Source organism: Nomascus leucogenys, chromosome 12 (assembly GCF_006542625.1).
Source record: "Nomascus leucogenys isolate Asia chromosome 12, Asia_NLE_v1, whole genome shotgun sequence".
In the NCBI taxonomy this organism is placed as follows: domain Eukaryota; kingdom Metazoa; phylum Chordata; class Mammalia; order Primates; family Hylobatidae; genus Nomascus; species Nomascus leucogenys.
In genome coordinates this window covers 96242514-96260489 of record NC_044392.1, presented here as the reverse complement: position 1 = coordinate 96260489, position 17976 = coordinate 96242514, and the positions used below count along the sequence as shown (strand labels likewise).

General features: G+C 37.8%; 1 protein-coding gene across 10 annotated transcripts in view; it reads right to left on the bottom strand.

Moving 5' to 3' along the window:
• The window catches only part of ZZZ3 (zinc finger ZZ-type containing 3), a 119627-nt gene that overhangs the window by 75938 nt on the left and 25713 nt on the right, over positions 1 to 17976 (bottom strand). For 6 of the 10 annotated variants that reach the window (XM_012500508.2, XM_030825168.1, XM_030825163.1 and 3 more), the window contains exons 2-4: positions 4734 to 4867; positions 4600 to 4658; positions 2671 to 2826 (exon numbers count right to left, since the gene is read on the bottom strand). In XM_012500508.2, coding sequence (XP_012355962.1) covers positions 2671 to 2693 — 23 coding nt within the window. In that variant the 5' untranslated portion in view covers positions 2694 to 2826; positions 4600 to 4658; positions 4734 to 4867. The remainder of the gene's footprint in view (positions 1 to 2670; positions 2827 to 4599; positions 4659 to 4733; positions 4868 to 17976) is intronic. The other 4 variants (XM_030825166.1, XM_030825170.1, XM_030825165.1 and 1 more) reach the window with 2 other exon arrangements.

Below are 17976 nucleotides of genomic sequence, written 5' to 3'. Positions count from 1 at the left end.
TAAAAGATTAAGCTTCTTTCCATTTCTTCTGTACCCTAAAAATGCTTTTATTTCACTCAATAACTAGAACAAAGCCCTAGTTCTAGGATTCTCAAATTCTGTGCTGTTGGGCTGTATTGAAAGAGAACTTGTTTTATAACAAGGATCCTTGTGGTACCTCAGACTCTTGCAACTCAATCATGGGCATCTCCTGGAAGCTTGTTAGAAATGCAGAATATGAGGCCCTGCCCCAGACCTACCAGTGAATTAGGCTCCTAGGTGATCCATGTATGTATCAGGGTTTGAGAAGCACTGCCTTAGGCTACTGAACTCAGACAGAATTCTAATAAGATAATAGTCATCAAGTTTCAAACTAAATTAGACCTATTTATAAAATACCCTTTAATTTCTTACTGGATCCTAATAATAAAAAAATTTATAAATAAGACCAAGGAAGCACCAAATGGAAGACTATAAAAATAACTTGCCTGAAATTAACATGTGATGTGCACTTGAGGTAATAAACTGGTTAAAATTATTAAGATCAGAGTTAAACAAAATTGTGCTAATCTTCCGTGTGATGATTTTTTTCTGTTCTAACCTTTTTCTTCATATCTTTTCTATTTTGGATAGGCATATATAAAGGTACATACTTTCTATAATTATCTAATAAACTGAGTGCAAAATTCAGTTAATAAAAAGGGACCAAAAATGTCCAGATTAGCCAGGTGCAGGGGCAGGGAAGTGGGGCCACCTACAGTCACAGATACTCATGAGGCTGAGGCAAGAGGATCACTTGAGCCCAGGACTTTGAGAACTGCCTGGACAATGGTGAGACCCTATCTGTTAGAAAATAAAAAATAAAAAGTCTGTATTATCTCAACCAAGTCTCAACATTGTTTTGCCAAGCTTAGCAAAATATTATAGACTAAAGCAGTTGTTTTCCTCACTTTAGCTGCATCGCAAAAAGTTTCTTAAGAATGCAATAAAGAAGCTTAGAGTACAAAATTATATTTCTGCCAAATATTGTTAAGGAATAAAAATGAACTTATTTACAAATTATCTCATGAAATAACCCTGTTGGCTAACAAAATAAGAGGTATATGGTAAAAACCTTAGCCAGCATCCAGCTGAAATTAGAAATGCAATCACTCTAGTTTTAGAAATAAGGGAAGCCATTAATTATCATATTCATATGAGCAAAACGCAATCTAACAACTACACTGGAGTTTTTCCTATATCTTATCTACCAAATAATGAATGGTGGCACTTTCTAGAATTCAGAGAAAAGAGAGTGTGGTCAGTAACTAGAATTAACCAGACTCCCTTCCTCTCTTCCCCACCTTCATAAATTCTCATCCTCTTGGAGGCCATGTCTGAGAAGGACTAGTCAACCAAATTTCAACTTGTCCATTCATATTAAGCCCTCAATCCTACCTATAATTTCACATATCCTACCCATATATTTGCTGCTGAATTGCCCTCTCATAAATTTGAATCTACTGTTACCCAAATATAACTATAGGATTCTGAAAAACACTCTTTGAAGCATTATCAGCTATGTTTCAGGTCATAAATTTCCAGCTCCTATGATCATACCGGTAGAACTGTATGAATAAGAAAACAGATAATAATTATTAAACAAAAAAGGCCCATCTAATGACACACTTCTCCAGCTATTTACTTAAGAGAAAGAAATTTCAAAAAGATATTTCAAAGACCTTGCCTATAAGCTTTTGTTCCTACTATAATCACCAAAGTGGTAAAGTTTATTTTGGGAATTGAGCAGCTGGCAATCTTCCATCACACCAATGTTCTAGCTGATATTTATTATCATAATATTTAGTTTTATTAAGTGAAAAATTTTTAGTAAACTGGTCACGATACCAGTATATATTCACATAGACAAACCAAAGTAAAAGGAAAAAAGAGCAAATGCAACTGGAAAGTGTAACCAATATGATTCTTTTTCTAGCTGTCTAAACATAAACTATTTAATAATGTTGAGGCCATGTTTGTCATATAAGTATTTTAAGACAATACCTCAGCAGTGCAATTACCACCATATCTATAATGTTAAAAGTAGAAGAGTAAAACCTGGCTGGTAACCCACCCATGCAATTCAACTTAAGGTTCTTAAATAGCCACCTCTTTGAAGTCTGGGAATTCTATTATGTATTGTCTTACATAAAGAGACTTCTTATTTCTTTCCCATTAAGAGAAACTGATGTACGACAGATGGTCGGTAAGTAGGTAGGTAGGTAGGTAGGTAGGTAGGTAGGTAGATAGGTAGGTAGGTAGGTAGGTAGGTAGGTAGGTAGGCAGGCAGGCAGGCAAGCAGGCAGGCAGATAAGCAGACGGTCAGACAGACAGAGAGATAGACAAAAGTAAATGAAAACACACTTTAAAAGACAATCGGGAAAAGGAAGTCAAGGAATTTCACAATGCCTCCTGAGTAAAAAATTCCAACATAATCAGTCATTTCATTTATACCCCACTGAAGAAAAAAAGGGGGGAAATATTTCATTCCTAACCCATTCCCTGCAGCTCCATACTCCTATAAACAGCCAGCCAAACTACAAGTTGCCACACAGAGGATGTATGGAAAAATAACAAGTCTCCCCATCTCAAAAAAAAAAAAAAGAAGTCAAACTATAGTTGTCTTCACTACTGCAAAACTAAATAACTTACCTGTACAACCAAAGATCTATCATTGTGGAAATATAATCTCTTTTCCTTATATCCTGAAGGAGTTGGAGCTATGATCTAGAATGGAGCTTAAGCATCAGGGTTTCAGACTCTCTCAGCTTCAGCCATGAAGAATACTAGAACCTCCTAAATTTCTTTCTTTAAAATAAAATAATGAAAAAAAGGATTAAAGAAGATGATGAACTTATGCTAATAGATTTACTCCTTCTATAATAAGAAGAAATACAGGTATAGAATCTGTTCATAGTGACATCTTTCATGCTTCTTGGTAACTCTGTAGCCTCAAGAATACTAAGAAACTGAAATAGGATTTTTAGAAATCAACAAAAGCAAACCAAAAAGATACTGAAATATACCAAATCCTTACAACTCAATATTAGTTTGAACTGAGTCGAAATGTGACTTGCTCTTTTCTAGACACTGCTCTAAGGCAGTAATTTTTTTGCGGTGATCTAAAGATTGCCCTTGATAGCATTTCTCACAATAGAATTTATAATATCATCTCTTAACTCTTGTCCTAGAGGACTTTCCAAATTCTCGACATCAAGTATACATAACCATTTAGGTTATGCATAAAAGAATCACACAAATCATCAACCAAATCTTCTATACCTATAGGATAACCTTGATGCTTATTCAAGTGCTACAAAATTCAATTACAAAAGGACATTTCTATTATTTTTGGCATATGTATTTTTAAAAAGAACACGAACAACAAGGATTTTCCGGTTTTAGTACCCAATTAGCCAGACAATTTAATTAATCTAATTACATTCCATTTCTTAGAACAGTCTGGTTAATTTTTACTTTATAATAATTTATTATGATATCCTTTTCAAAGAATATACAGGCCCGGCGCAGTGGCTCGCACCTGTAATCCCAGCACTTTGGGAGACCAAGGCAGGTGGATCACGAGGTCAGGAGTTCAAGACCAGCCTGGCCAACATGGTGAAACCCCATCTCTACCAAAAATACAAAAAATTAGCTGGACATGGTGGTGGGCGCCTATAATCCCAGCTACTCAGGAGGCTGAGGCAGGAGAATCACTTGAACCTGGGAGGCAGAGGTTGCAGTGAGCCAAGATCGCCCCATTGTACTCTAGCCTGGGCAACAAGAGCAAAACTCAGTCTCAAAAAAAAAAAGAGAGAATGTACAATCTGGCTAAATGGGTTACTATGAGTGCCCATCTGAAAACAAGGAAGAGGACTAAGAAAAAGACCAGCAGATGTTTATGACAGAAACTGTCACTTTATTATAAGCATAAAACTAGATATTATAATAGTGATACATTTTGGGGAAAGCATTACAACTTAAAGACTGATATAATTACAAAATCTTGTAATTACTAGCAGACTTACTGCGTAATTAAAAATAGGTTACTGCTCTAGTCAGCTAGAAAGGGAATAGGGCTAATAATATCTAATATCTATAGATGCCACCTCTCCCAAACATGCCCTGGAAATGCTTTAAAAAGCGCAAGGTAGGAAAATTGTCTAATAACCATTTAATACTACAGTACATTAAGAAATGTTCTAAGTTAACATGGGGAGAAGCTCAGTGAAAACATGATCCTACATAATAAAGTAACCCTTGACTTGAAAACCCACTCTTCTTATAACAGACTCCAAGGGACAACTCCTTTGTAGCAAACACTGAAGCCTTTCACAAACATGGCAAAACATCACGTTTTACGGTGTGTGATGGTAGTAGCAATCATCGAAACAAAGAACATCTACAACTTAAAGTACATCTCTGAGCATACTGGAATGTGCCCTAGTAGCACTCTATCAAGTTCTAATCAACCACATAACTACTCTATTTGAATAGAGTTCACTATAGGAACATTATCCACTACGACATTTAGCAGGCAAGAACATCTGCAACTGTTATTTTCACAGAACTGATACTTACAGCTGAGCTCTATCAGCATTAAGATAGGATCCTGCAGTGTTTCTTAAAAGCCTGATACACTGAAAAAGAAACTTCAATCAATTACTTCTAACTAAACCCCACTTGGCCTTAATTAAGATTACATTATTTCTTACCTTTTAAAAATCGTTTCGCCTAGTATTTGATCCCCATGCGTCTGTATTTATCTGTCATCACTGTTAATTGTCCATGTTACACTGAGACTTCAGGAATTATTTATTTATATGGTCGTACTAGAACAACTTGATATCTGTGAAGGGAAACCATAATATAGTCACTATAGATGTGTTACTGTTTACAAACTTGTGAATAAAATTGGTAATATTTCCAAACACTTATATAGCACACTTCATTTTCTACTAAACTTCACAAGTAATTCCTTACATTTAGCTGTGAAATATGTGTCTTCAACAAACTAAGATGATTGGCTAGCACTTCCAAGTTCTTCTCAGAGAGTACCCACATACAAATATTCTAAATTTAATTCTAAACTTAAACCCTTACAAATTGAAGAGCTCCTCAGGTTCCTTTTCTTACTACCAATATAGATACATGTCATTTTCCTTAAGTCTACAATTACTCTCCATTAATAGAAAAGTACCTTTTTGTGTGTTTTATATTTTAGGGAATAAATCTACAATGCTTAAAAATGAAGTAAAAAAAAGATAATGACTGTCCTTTAAATGTCACTTTAAACATCTGATATCTTTCTCAAGTAATTTTGGAAGTAAACAGAAAATAAATGTTATTTAAAATAAACGGAGATGTAGGTATACAAACATTCCTTAAAGGTAAGCTTCTTAAAAACAGACTTGGTTGATGGCTACAAGTCGTACAAATAGATCTACACACTTACAGTGATGACTAAAAGCACTGTACAGAATTTTAAGTCATTTTAACCAGTTTATCAGTGAAAAAAATGAGCTACAAAAGAATGTTCATTCATACATATCAAAGAAAGCAGCGTATGAATGGCATTCTAAAATGTTTCATCATGCTGTACCACTCCACTACACAGTAAAAAGAGTACAAATCTACATGGAAAATACAGATAACCTAGCGAGGCATGGTGGCTCATGCCTGTAATCTCAGCACTTTGGGAGGCCAAGGCAGGAGGATCCCTTGAGCTCAGGCATTCGAGACCAGGCTGGGCAACATAGTGAGCCCTCTTCTCTAAACAAAAAAAAAAAAAATGAAAATTAGCCAGATGTGGTTGTGTGTGTCTATAGTCCCAAATACTTGGTAGGCTGAGGTGGGAGGATCATCTGAGCCCAGGAGATTGAGGCTGCAGTTAGCCATGATCGCGCCACCGCACTACAGCCCAGGCAACAGAGTAAACCCTATCTCAAAAAAAAAAGAATTTTTAATGAAAATGTAGATAACCTGACACATGCTTTCTGGATAAAACTTGTTATTTGGGTTGTCAACCATTCAGATATTCTCAGTGAGAAGTTTCATTAACAATAGAGCGATTAAGAAACTATTATCTATCCTCAAACACAATTCCTTCTTCATTTGGTTTTCAAACATTAAAACTATATAAGTAACACCATAAAAAAATAAACACTTTGGGATGCCAAGGCAGAAGGATCGCTTGAGCCTAGGAGTTTGAAACCATCCTGGGCAACAAAGTGAGGCCTCATCTGTACAAAAAATAGAAAAAGGTAGCCACATGCGGTGGTGTGCGCCTGTAATCCCAGCTGCTAGGGAGGATCCTTAGAGGGGCAGTGAGACCTGATTGCATCACTGCATTCCAGCCTGGGTGACAAAGAAAAAAAAAAAAAAAAACAGATTAAGTATTTTTTAAGTTTAAAAATTGTCATGACCTCTCATGTAACAAAAGCAAGGAAATTAAACTAGCCAAAACTCTTGTAGCCCCTATATTGTGTTCTTCACTTCATTCAATATACATTTCAAACTTAAGCATTCTGCAAAACTGTTATATGCTTTCTGCAGTGGAAACACTGCTTTGAATTATGACAATACACAGTAATTTTTTCATTTGAATTATTTAACTACAGTTACTTACTTCTAGAAGTTTAAAAAACAGCATTTTGTCTTTTAAAAAGCATACAAAATGGAAAACAAACTATCTAAGTCCTATTCCTAAAGCCATTTTATTTATTCCCTTGGAACAGAGCTTTGCTTGTTTTCATGTACTAATAAAATTCATTGACTATTCAAGCATTCCAAAAGCAAACCCAAAACCAATCTTCACTGAAAAGAATTACTTTTTCTACTTCTTGCAGTCTTAACACTGGTACTACTGTGTTAAATAGATTACATGATCTCAGATTCACAGCACACATGTAATCACTTCAAAAGACTACGTAACTCTCACTAGAAGATACAGTCCTAGTGATATAACCAGGATATAAGCCACACAACTTACTATTAAAATAAAACAATGAAGTTCAAAGTTAAGCACAATCCCTAAATTTTCAGGCAAATTATTTTTTAGTTTTATAAGAGCTTGGAAGAAATTCAAAAGGAAGGTCATACAACAGGTCATATTTATTACCTGATTCTTCACTTGTTGTAAGTGAAAGTACCACATATAGGCACTATGATTTTAAATAATTTTATAAGAAAGAGACATTCAACGTCAGTTGTAAAAAGCATTAAGATATGGTCAAAGACAGAAACACTTTTTTTTTTTTTGAGACGGCGTTTTGCTCTTGTTGCCCAGGCTGGAGTGCAACAGTGCGATCTCAGCTCAATGCAACCTCTGCCTCCTAGATTCAAGTGATTCTTCTGCCTCAGCCTCCTGAGTAGCTGGGATTACAGGCGCCTGCCACCACGTCCATTTAATTTTTGTACTTTTAGTAGAGACGGGGTTTTGCCATGTCGGCCAGGCTGGTCTCAAATCCTGACCTCAGGTGACCCACCCACCTTGGCCTCCCAAAGTGCTGGGATTACAGGCATGAGCCACCAAGCCCAGCCCAGAAACACCTTTCCTAGACAATTAAGCTTTCACAGTTACTTGCTATAAAGAGCTGAACCAAATTTTCATTTGGTACAATAATCAAAGAAAAGTACATTTTCTGCTCAGAACCACATGTTCAGTGTCTTAGATGCCTTCTATAGATTTTCAAAGATAAGCCTATTTCACAGTCAACAGAAAGACAGTAGGAAGAATATATGATTTGGTGGAAGGAGACAGAAATGTGATTCTCTGTCATCAATAATTATTTCACCATGAGCAGGTCACTTTGCCTATCTGTGCTTTATCTATAAAATAAAAGACATAATACCTGCCTACTACCTCTCAGGGTTATTATGAAGTTCGAAAGAGATCACATCTGTGAAGTACTTCAGGTTACTGACTCCCAAATTTTAGTGTGTCTAAGAAATCCCTGGACCCAATCACCTCATAAATTCAGATTCAGAAGGCCTGAAGACAAATGCATAAATTTTCATTTTCAATTCAGCACTTCAGGTCATTCCAATGTATGCGCTCCCAGTGATGATCATACTTCGAAAAAACTACATCAGTTTCTTCTAAAACTTTAGTGTTCGGGCTGGGCACAATGGCTCACGCTGGTAATCTCAGCTCTTTAAGAGACCGAGGCAGAAGGATCACTTTGAGGCTAGGAGTTCGAGACCAGCTTGGGTAACTTGGCAAGACCCTGTCTCTACAGAAAAAAAAAAAAAATGCACACAATAAATTAGTGGGGCATGGTGATGTGCACCTGTTGTAGTCCTAGCTACTCAGGAAGCAAGAGGCCTGGAGTTCGAGGCTGCAGGCTACAGTAAGTTATGATCACACCAATGCACTCCAGCCTGGGCAACCAAGTGAAGCCCTGTCTCTAAAAAATTAATTAATTAATTAATTAATTAATTAAAAGAAATAAAACTTTAGTGTTCATAAGCATTAAATCTAGGTACATGTTTAAAATACAAATTTCTAGCTGGGCGCAGTCATACATGCCTATAGTCCCAGCTACTTGGGAGGCTGAGGGAGGAGGATCGCTTGAGTCCAGGAGTTCTAAGTTGTGGTGCACTATGTCAATCAGGTGTCTGCATTAAGTTCAGCATCAATATGGTGACCTCTGGGGAGCAGGGGACGACCAGGTCACCTAAGGATGGCAGAATGGGCCAAGGTCGGAAACAGAGCAAGTCTAAACTTCCATGCTGATCAGTAGTGGGACTGCACCTATGAACAGCCAGTGCACTCTAATTGGAGTAAAACAGACCTGTCTCTTAAAAACAAAATAAGAAGAAAATGAAATAAAATACAAATTTCTAAACCTCATCTTTAAAAATTCAGATTCAGGCGGGCGCAGTGGCTCACGCCTATAATGCAGCACTTTGGGAGGCTGAGGTGGGCAAATTACCTAAGGTCAGGAGTTCAAGACCAGCCTGGCGAACGTGATGAAACCTTGTCTCTACTAAAAATACAAAATTAGCCAGGTGTGGTGGTGCATGCCTGTAATTCCCAGCTACTCGGGAGGCTGAGGCAGAAGAATTGCTTGAACCTGGGAGGTGGTGGTTGCAGTGAGCTGAGATCACACCACTGCACTTCAGCCTGGGCAACAGAACGAGACTCCATCTCAAAAAAAAAAAAAAAATTCAGATTCAATAAACTTGGAATGGAGCATACAATCTTCATTTATGATCATTTAGGAGATTCAGATGTAAATGAGTTATGATACACCCTTTTAGAAATCCTAAACTAGATTCTTCCTCCTAAATATTTCTCAAATTGTCCCTGCCTCTGTAGTATCATCAGCCATGACCAACCTTAGGCTCTCATTTGAACTAACCCAAATGCCTTCTAATTAGTCTCTCTACTTTAAGTTTTCTTGTTTTTGTTTTTTTTTTTTTGAGACAGGGTCTCACTCTGTTGCCCAGGCTGGAGTGTAGTGGCTCAATCACCGCTCACTGCAGGCTTCGACCTCCCAGGCTCAAATGATCTTCCCGCCTCAGCCTCCCAAGTAGCTGAGACTACTGGTGCATGCCACTATGCCCAGCTAATTTTTGTATTTTTTGTAGAGACAGGATTTCACACCATGTTGCCCAGGCTAGTCCCGAACTCCTGGGCTCAAGTGATCCTCCCACCTCAGCCACTCAAAGTGCTGGGATTACAGACATGAGTTATTGCGCCTAGCTCTGCTTTCATTAAGTCTTATCCTTTAAAAATGCATGATCTACAGAATGACATGTCATTCTCCTATCTAAAACTCTTCCAAGAGACTTATGCTTCTTGCCAAGATAGAATAACAGGCATGAAACTTATGCTCCCACCTGAAACAACTAAAAATCTAGACCAAAAAAATGTATGAAAATTATTTCTGACAAAAGAAACAAGACAACACAGGACAGTGATCAATGAAAGAGAAAAAATAAATTAGGTAAAGCCTACAATTGTCCCCAGTTTACTTACTGGAGAATTTCTAAGCTGCAGAGAAAGGAAGGTGTCCCAAGCAAGCTCAGTGGTTTTCTGGAGTTAAGATAATGAAATGAGGAGTTTAGGGGAGGCCAAGGTAGCTACAGTCTCCCAGAATATAGTACCACAGAGGAGAGAGCAGAAAGGAGAAGCAAGATCTCAGATAATCTCCAAGGGACCTCCTTAAATCTCGAGCTGAGTATTGATCAGTAAAACAGGGAAAGACATCCATAGGCAAGGGTATGCCAGAAAACATGTAATAACTGAAGGGTAGGTGGTATGTAGTTACTAGTTTATAGGGTTACTAATGTTTGTGGTATATATACTTCCACCACAGCCAATTTCAAGCTACCAACATATCAGTGAATAAGAATCTGAAAAAAATACATGGCAACACATTATACATTACATAGTGTTTCTACCATAAGAACATAATAAGGCTGGCTGCAGCAGCTCACATCTATAATCCCAGCACTTTGGGAGCCAAGGCAGGCATATCACTTGAGGCCAGGGGTTCAAGACCAGCCTAGCCAACATGGTGAAAACCCATCCCTACTAAAAATACAAAAATTAGCAGGGCATGGTGGTGCACACCTGTGGTGCCAGCTACTCAGGAGGCTGAGGCACGAGAATCGCTTAAACCCGGGAGGCGGAGGTTGCAGTGAGCTGAGATTGCACCACTGCACTCCAGCCAAGCCAACAGAGTGAGACTCTGTCTCAGGAAGGAAAAAAAAAAAAAACAGTACCCAATAGATATAAATTCCCGTGAGTGCACAAAAACAGTAATATAAAATAATATAATTATATGAGGTAATGAGTTTTGAGCATTTACTACCTTTGTTCATAATAAGTGATTTAATTATGTTTATATAATTTAATTATGTTAAGAATTAAGCTAGCTCACAAACTTCCTGATATTTTAACAATCGGCTCTCATGAGCCAGCTCGAGCATAACACCACACTTGGCTCACACATAGTCAGGAATAACTGGTTAACCTACTGGCCACAGGAGACAACCTCATAATTCGTGGGACATGAAGTACAACGCTCAGTACCACACTGCATCAGTAGTGGTGCAAACTGAGCTCTAGACTAAAGACTATTCTGGTCTCACCTAACAAAGATGAAAAGCAAGCCTCAAAAGGATAAAGCCATTTCCAATGAACTCCACTGTGTCCCAGAACGCAGTCCAAGAATTTTTATGGGAATTAAACATCCAGCTCCAAACAAGGTAAAATTGAGAATGCCTGGAATCCAATCAGAAATTACCAAACAGGCCAAGTGTGGTGGTTCACGCCTGTAATCCCAACACTTTGGGAGGCCAAGGTGGGCGACTGCTTGAGCCCAGGAGTTTCAGACCAGCCTGAGCAACATGGTAAGACCCCATTTCTACAAAAATTAGCCAGATGTGGTGGCGCATGCCTGTAGTCCCAGGTTCTTGGGAGGCCAAGGTGGGAGTTTTGCTTGAACCCAGGAGGTTGAGGCTGCAATGAGCCACGATCATGCCCCTGCACTCCAGCCTGGGTGACAGAGTGAAATCTTGTCTCAAAAAAAAAAAAAAAAAAAATCATATAAAGAAGCAGGAAAATACCACTTAAAATGAGAAAAACAATTGACAGAAAAAGAACTGTACATGACAGTCACTAGACAAGAATATTAAATCAGTTATAACTGTAGTTCTTATGTTCAAAGCGGTAGATGGATATATTAAGCAAGCTAAGTAGAGATACATAAGTCTTTTTAACGCGAATTGATTCTTCTACTTAGAAAAACACAGAGTTTGGAATGAAAAGTATGCTGGGATTAGACACTGAAAGAAAAGGTCAATCAATCTGATGCCATAGCAATAGAAATCTAACAGAGAGAAACAAGAGTGGAAACAAAACCATGAATGAGATATAGAATATCATCAAGACGCCTAAAACATGGGTAACTGAAGTCCCCAAAAGACTGAAAGAGAAGCAGAAAAAATACTGGAAGAAATGATCCCAAACTTTCTAAATATGATGGAAATGATGAATTCACAGATCAAAGAAGCTCAATAAGCAGGGCATGGTGGATGCAAGATTGCACCACTGCTCTCCAGTCTGGGTGACAAGAGCAAAACTCCATCTCCAAAAAAAAAAAGACAAGGTTAAAATGGTAACTTTTACGTTACATATATTCTGCCACGATTAAAAAATAAAAATTCAAAAAGCACAACCAACCAAAGAAAAATACAGATAAATGGGGATCATCAAAATTAAAACCTTTTGTGCTTCCAAGAACTCAAGAGAATAAGAAGTTAACCCATCAAATGGGAGAAAATATTTGTAATCATCTCTCTATCTATAAGAACCCTTACAACTTAATAAAAAGATAAACCTAATCTAAAAATGGGCAAAAGACTTAAACAGATATTTCTGCAAATAAGATATACAAATAGCCAATAAGCACATGAAAAAATGTTCCATATCATTAGCCCTCAGGGATATGCAAATCAAAACCAGTGACATACTTCACACCCACTAGTATTGCTATAATAAAAAAGACAACAAAAACATGTGTTGGCAAAGATGTAGTTATTTGCACCCTCATACATTGCTGGTAGGAATGCAAAATGGTGCAGCTGCTTTGGAAAATAGTTTGGCAGTTCCTCAACAAGTTAAACATAGAATTACCATATGACCCAGGAATTCCATTCTTAGGTATACACCCAAAAATAAAGGAAAACATATGTCTACACAAAAACTTGTACAAAAATGTTCATAGCAGCATTATTCATAATAGTTATAAAGTGGAAACAACTTAAAGGTCCATCAACTGCTGAGTGAATAAACAAAACAAGGAATATCATATCAACACAATGAAATACAATTAGGCCATAAAAAGGAGTGAGGTATTGATAAATGCTGTAACATAGATGAACCTTAAAAACATTATGCTAACTGAAAGAGGTCAGTCACAAATGGTTACATATTGTAAGATTCCCATTTATATAAAATACCCTGAATAGGCCAGATGCAGTGGTTCACACCTGTAATCCCAGCACTTTGAGGGGCCTAGACAAGACAGGAAGATCACCTGAACTGCAGGAGTTCGAGACCATCCTGGGCAACATGATAAGACCTTGTTTCTACAAAAAATTAAAAAATTAGCCAGGCATAGTTGCACATGCCTGTAGTCCCAGCTACTCAGAAGGTTGAGGCAAGAGGATTGCTTGAGCCTGGGAGTTTGAGGCTGCAGTGAGCCATGATTGTGCCAGTGCACTCCAGCCTGGGCAAAAGGGCAAGATTCTGAAAGAAAAAAAAGGCAGGCAGGAAGGCAAGAAGGAAGGAAGGAAGGAAGGAAGGAGATCCAGAATAGGCAAATCCATAGAGACAAAAAGGAGATAAGTGATTGCAGAGACTGTGGGAGGGAGGAAATGGTAGAAAGTGAGTGCTATATAGGTATGGGGTTTCTTTTTAGAGTGATGTAAGTATTCTGCAATTAGGCACTATTGATGGTTGCCCTATTTTGTAAATATACTAAAAATCACCAAATTGTATACTTTCAAAGGGTGATTTTTATGGTTAAGTGTATATCTCAATGTTTTTAAAAGATAAGAGAATAAGCCAGGTGCGATGGCTCACACCTGTAATCTCAACACTTTGTGAGGCTGAGGTGGGTGGATCACCTGAGGTCAGGAGTTCAAGACCAGCCTGACCGACAGGGAGAAATCCTGTATCTACTAAAAATATAAAATTAGCCAGGCGTGGTGGCGCATGCCTGTAATCCCAGCTACTCGGGAGGCTGAGGCAGGAGAATCACTTGAACCTGGGAGGCAGAGGTTGCGGTGAGCCTAGATCGTGCCATTGCACTCCAGCCTGGGGAACAAGACCAAAACTCTGTCTCAAAAAAAAAAGATAAGAGAATATTACAAATAACTTCATGTCAATAAACCCAACTATTTAGATGAAATGGACACATTCCATGAAAAACCGCAAACTCCCCAAAACTCACTCAATAAATTCTTTCTTAAATATCCTTAAAGAAAGTGAAGTTATAGGCCAGGAACGGTGGCTCACACCTGTAATCCCAGCACTTTGGGAGGCCGAGGCAAGAGGATCAAGAGGTCAGGAGATCAAGACCATCCTGGCTAACACGGTGAAACCCCGTCTCTACTAAAAATACAAAAAATTAGCCAGGCGTGGTAGCAGGAGCCTGTAGTCCCAGCTACTTGGGAGGCTGAGGCAGGAGAATGGCGTGAACCCGGGAGGCGGAGATTGCAGTGAGCTGAGATGGCGCCACTGCACTCCAGCCTGAGCGACAGTGAGACTCCATCTCAAAAAAAAAAAAAAAAAGTGAAGGTATAGTTAAAAACTTGGCAACAAATAAATTCTAGGCCAAGGTGAGTTCACTGGTAAATTTTAACTATGCCACTTGATATACATTTAAGGAAAAAAATAATCCTAATTCTACCCAAACTCTTCTAGAAAACTGAAAAGGAAGATTTCCCAACTCATTCCATGAGGCCATCATTAGTCTGATTTCAAAACCAGACAAAAACATTACAAGAAAATTGAACTACAAACCTATATTCCTCATAAACATAGATGTAAAACTCCAAACAACTTTTTAACAAACCAAATCTAATAATATTTTTAAAATAATACACCATGACCAAATGATATTTATCCCCAAAATGTAAGACTGGCTTACATATACATAAGGTTGGTTCAATGCAATTCACTCTACATTAACAGACTGAAAAAACAAAACCGAAAAGAAAAAATAGGAATTAAACATAACTGGCCCTTTTGACATCAGGCCTTATACATTGCCTTATGTTTGGTACCCATGCCTCTCCATAGATAGATGGATATCTTTTCCATCTCTATGAAGTTTAGTCCTTTTTCTATGTTTATAACAGAATACCAGAAATTGGGTAATTTATGGAAAATAAATTTCTTCCTTTCTTCCTTTTTAAATAGAGACATGTCGCCCAAGCTGGTCTCGAACTCCTGTACTCAAGCAATCCTCCCACCTTTGCCTCCCAAAGTGCTGGGATTACAGTTATGAGCCACCACACCCAGCCAAGAAATTTATTTCTTACTGTTACGGGGACTGAGAAGTCCAAGGTCAAGGAATTGTCTCTGGTGAGAGCCTTCTTGCTCATGAGGATTCTCTGAAGAGATCTGAGGTAGCACAGAGCATCACAAGGTGAGAAGGCTGAGCTAGCGTGCTAATGTGCTAGCTCAGGTCTCTCTTCTTCTTCTTATAAAGCCACCAGTTCCCCTCCCATGATAACCCATTAATCCATTAACCAATTAACCCACTAATCCATTCATGAGGGCAGAGACTTCATGATCCAATCACGTCTTAAAGGCCCTACCTCTCAATAGTGCCACATTGGGGATTAAGTTTCAACATGAGTTTTGGATGGGACATTCAAATCATAGCATATGATAAGCCAGTAAAAGAGTTAATATTTATATAATGTGATCAAGTAAAGGCTTTTTAAGATCAAAATTAATTTTCTTCTAGAATTACCTTTACTTTGACTGAGTTTGGTCAAGTTTAAGCCCCTTCAGCCATGTGAGGACATGGTGAGAAGATGGCCACTTATAAACCAGGAACTGGGCCGTTGCCAACACTTAATCTGCCCTTGGACTTCTCAGCTTCCAGAACCATGAGAAATAAATGGCTGTTTATTTTATTTGCTACCCAGTCTATGGTTTTCTGTTACAGCTGCTCAAACAGACTAAGACAATAGCTAATGAGACAGACAAACAGACAAGGCAGATAGATAAATGTCTCCTTCAGGTAGCAAAAAATAAAGCTGAATTTGTCAGCAGTAGAGCAACAGAAGCAGAGCACTAATATGACATCGTTTAAACACACTGACTTAGCTCAGCCTGAACCCAGAAAAACACCCTGGACTTTTCAGTTCCATAAAATCCCTTTGTTGATCTATAACTTAGAAGAAGAAATGAGATGAGAAGGCACCATATATCATTCTTAGGTCCAAACCAGCTTGTTAAATCCTGGAACAGACTAACTTGAAAATGATTATTGGACAAGCAAGACTGAGTCATTTCAAGATACATTAGTTTAGCACACACTGTGTACTATGTACTTATCATTAAGACATAATCTCAGCTCTGGACAGCCATTCATCTTCAATGGACATTCATAAATGAAGCATAAATAATTCAGCAAGGCCTAGGTGAAATGCCTGATGTAAAGATCCATCTACATATTTAATTTTTACAAATGTTTCCCTTTCATCAACTTACAGTTTTCCTCACAACGATATATTTTATAGCTGCCTAACTGTATACTGCATTTTGAAAATGCTTACAAAAAATTTTAATTCTTGGCTTGCTTTAAATATTTTTTAAATTTGTCAATTGGTTAAATTTAGGAAAAAAAGTCAAAATTTCCATTAATTTTATTTAGTGATATTTATCCTTAAGGATGTTATTTAATGTCAATTTTTTTTAAAGCCAGTCACAGGTAATAAATAAATGACTACTTAATCCTCTCTAAAAGCCATGCTCCATCTGTCTTAAGAATTCTCAATGGTTTCTGTCAACACAACAATCAAAAAGACTAGGAAAAGTCTTAAAAGCAAATAAAATCATCTAAAGGAGACGAATCAAGGTAAAGATTCATAATGAGTTAAGATATTTTACCATTTCTCATGGGGCAGAGTCCTCCCTGAAATATCTTTTGATATCAAAGTCAAGGTCTGAATATCAAAATATTGAGACCCTGAATCTTATCAGATATGCACCATTGCTCTAAATTCTTGCATTTGTACTGTCTTCAGAGGGCACAAACATTTTTACCGGCATATTAACCAACCTCTAAGCTGGATTCTCCGTCACCTCTAAGAATCTACAGGACAGGTAAAGCAGTTCCCAAGCTAGTTTCAATATTTCAAAATCCCTAAGTGCCATAACAGATCATACATAGTTGATTCTAATAAAGTTGCCATGAGCACTGAATTATCAAATACTCAATACTAAGAGAAATTCAGAGTGAAGTTCCTGCTAGCCTCTGACTAAAACATTTTCAACAGCCTAACAACACATATCCTTGTTTTATCTGTGCTTTTATTTAAAAACACTTTTATTTCTTTATTTATTTACTTACTTTTCAAGACAGTCTCACTTTGTTGTCCAGGCTGGAGTGCAGTGGTATGATCTTGGCTCACTGAAACCTCTGCCTCCAGGGTTCAAGTGATTCTCATGCCTCAGCCTCCTGAGTAGCTGGGATTACAGGTGTGCGCCACCATGCCCAGCTAATTTTTTCTATTTTTAGTAGAGATGGAGTTTCACTGTGTTGGCCAGACTGGTCTCTAACTCCTGGCATCAAGTGATCCGCCCACCTCGGCCTCCCAAAGTGCTAGGATTACAGACGTGAGCCACCACGCCCAGCCTAAAAACACTTTTCTATTGCTGATACATAAACACTGAACTCACAGTCAACAACACTATAACTTTTCATCACAGCCTTCTTACACTTAGGAACACTATAGACAGCACTTTAGCACTACACTTAGGGGCAATTTTAAACAGTGAAACCACCTCTAAAAAAAAAGTGGGAAAGATGTAGCACTAAGTAAATAGACAAGAGAGCTAGAACAAGGCAGCAGAGAGTCATTTTGTTTAACCTCATTTGGAAATGTGTACATCAAGCAACTCAAATTTCACCACTCTGAACATGTCCGCAAATGACTGCGAAAGTGCCAGGCATATTGATTTGGGGGTTACAAATAAATTTTAGCCAGTAAATGAGTTCACAAACGTGGAATCTAAGAATAATGAGAACAGACTACAGTCATCCCTCAGTATACGGGGGGATTGGTTCTAGGACCCCAAGTATAGGTATCCAATAAATAATTGTTAAAATGAATGGACAATTATACAAAATACAATAATTTAGACACATCCACAATATAAAGTACAAATATAGCTTACCCCATTTCAACAACCACTTAACA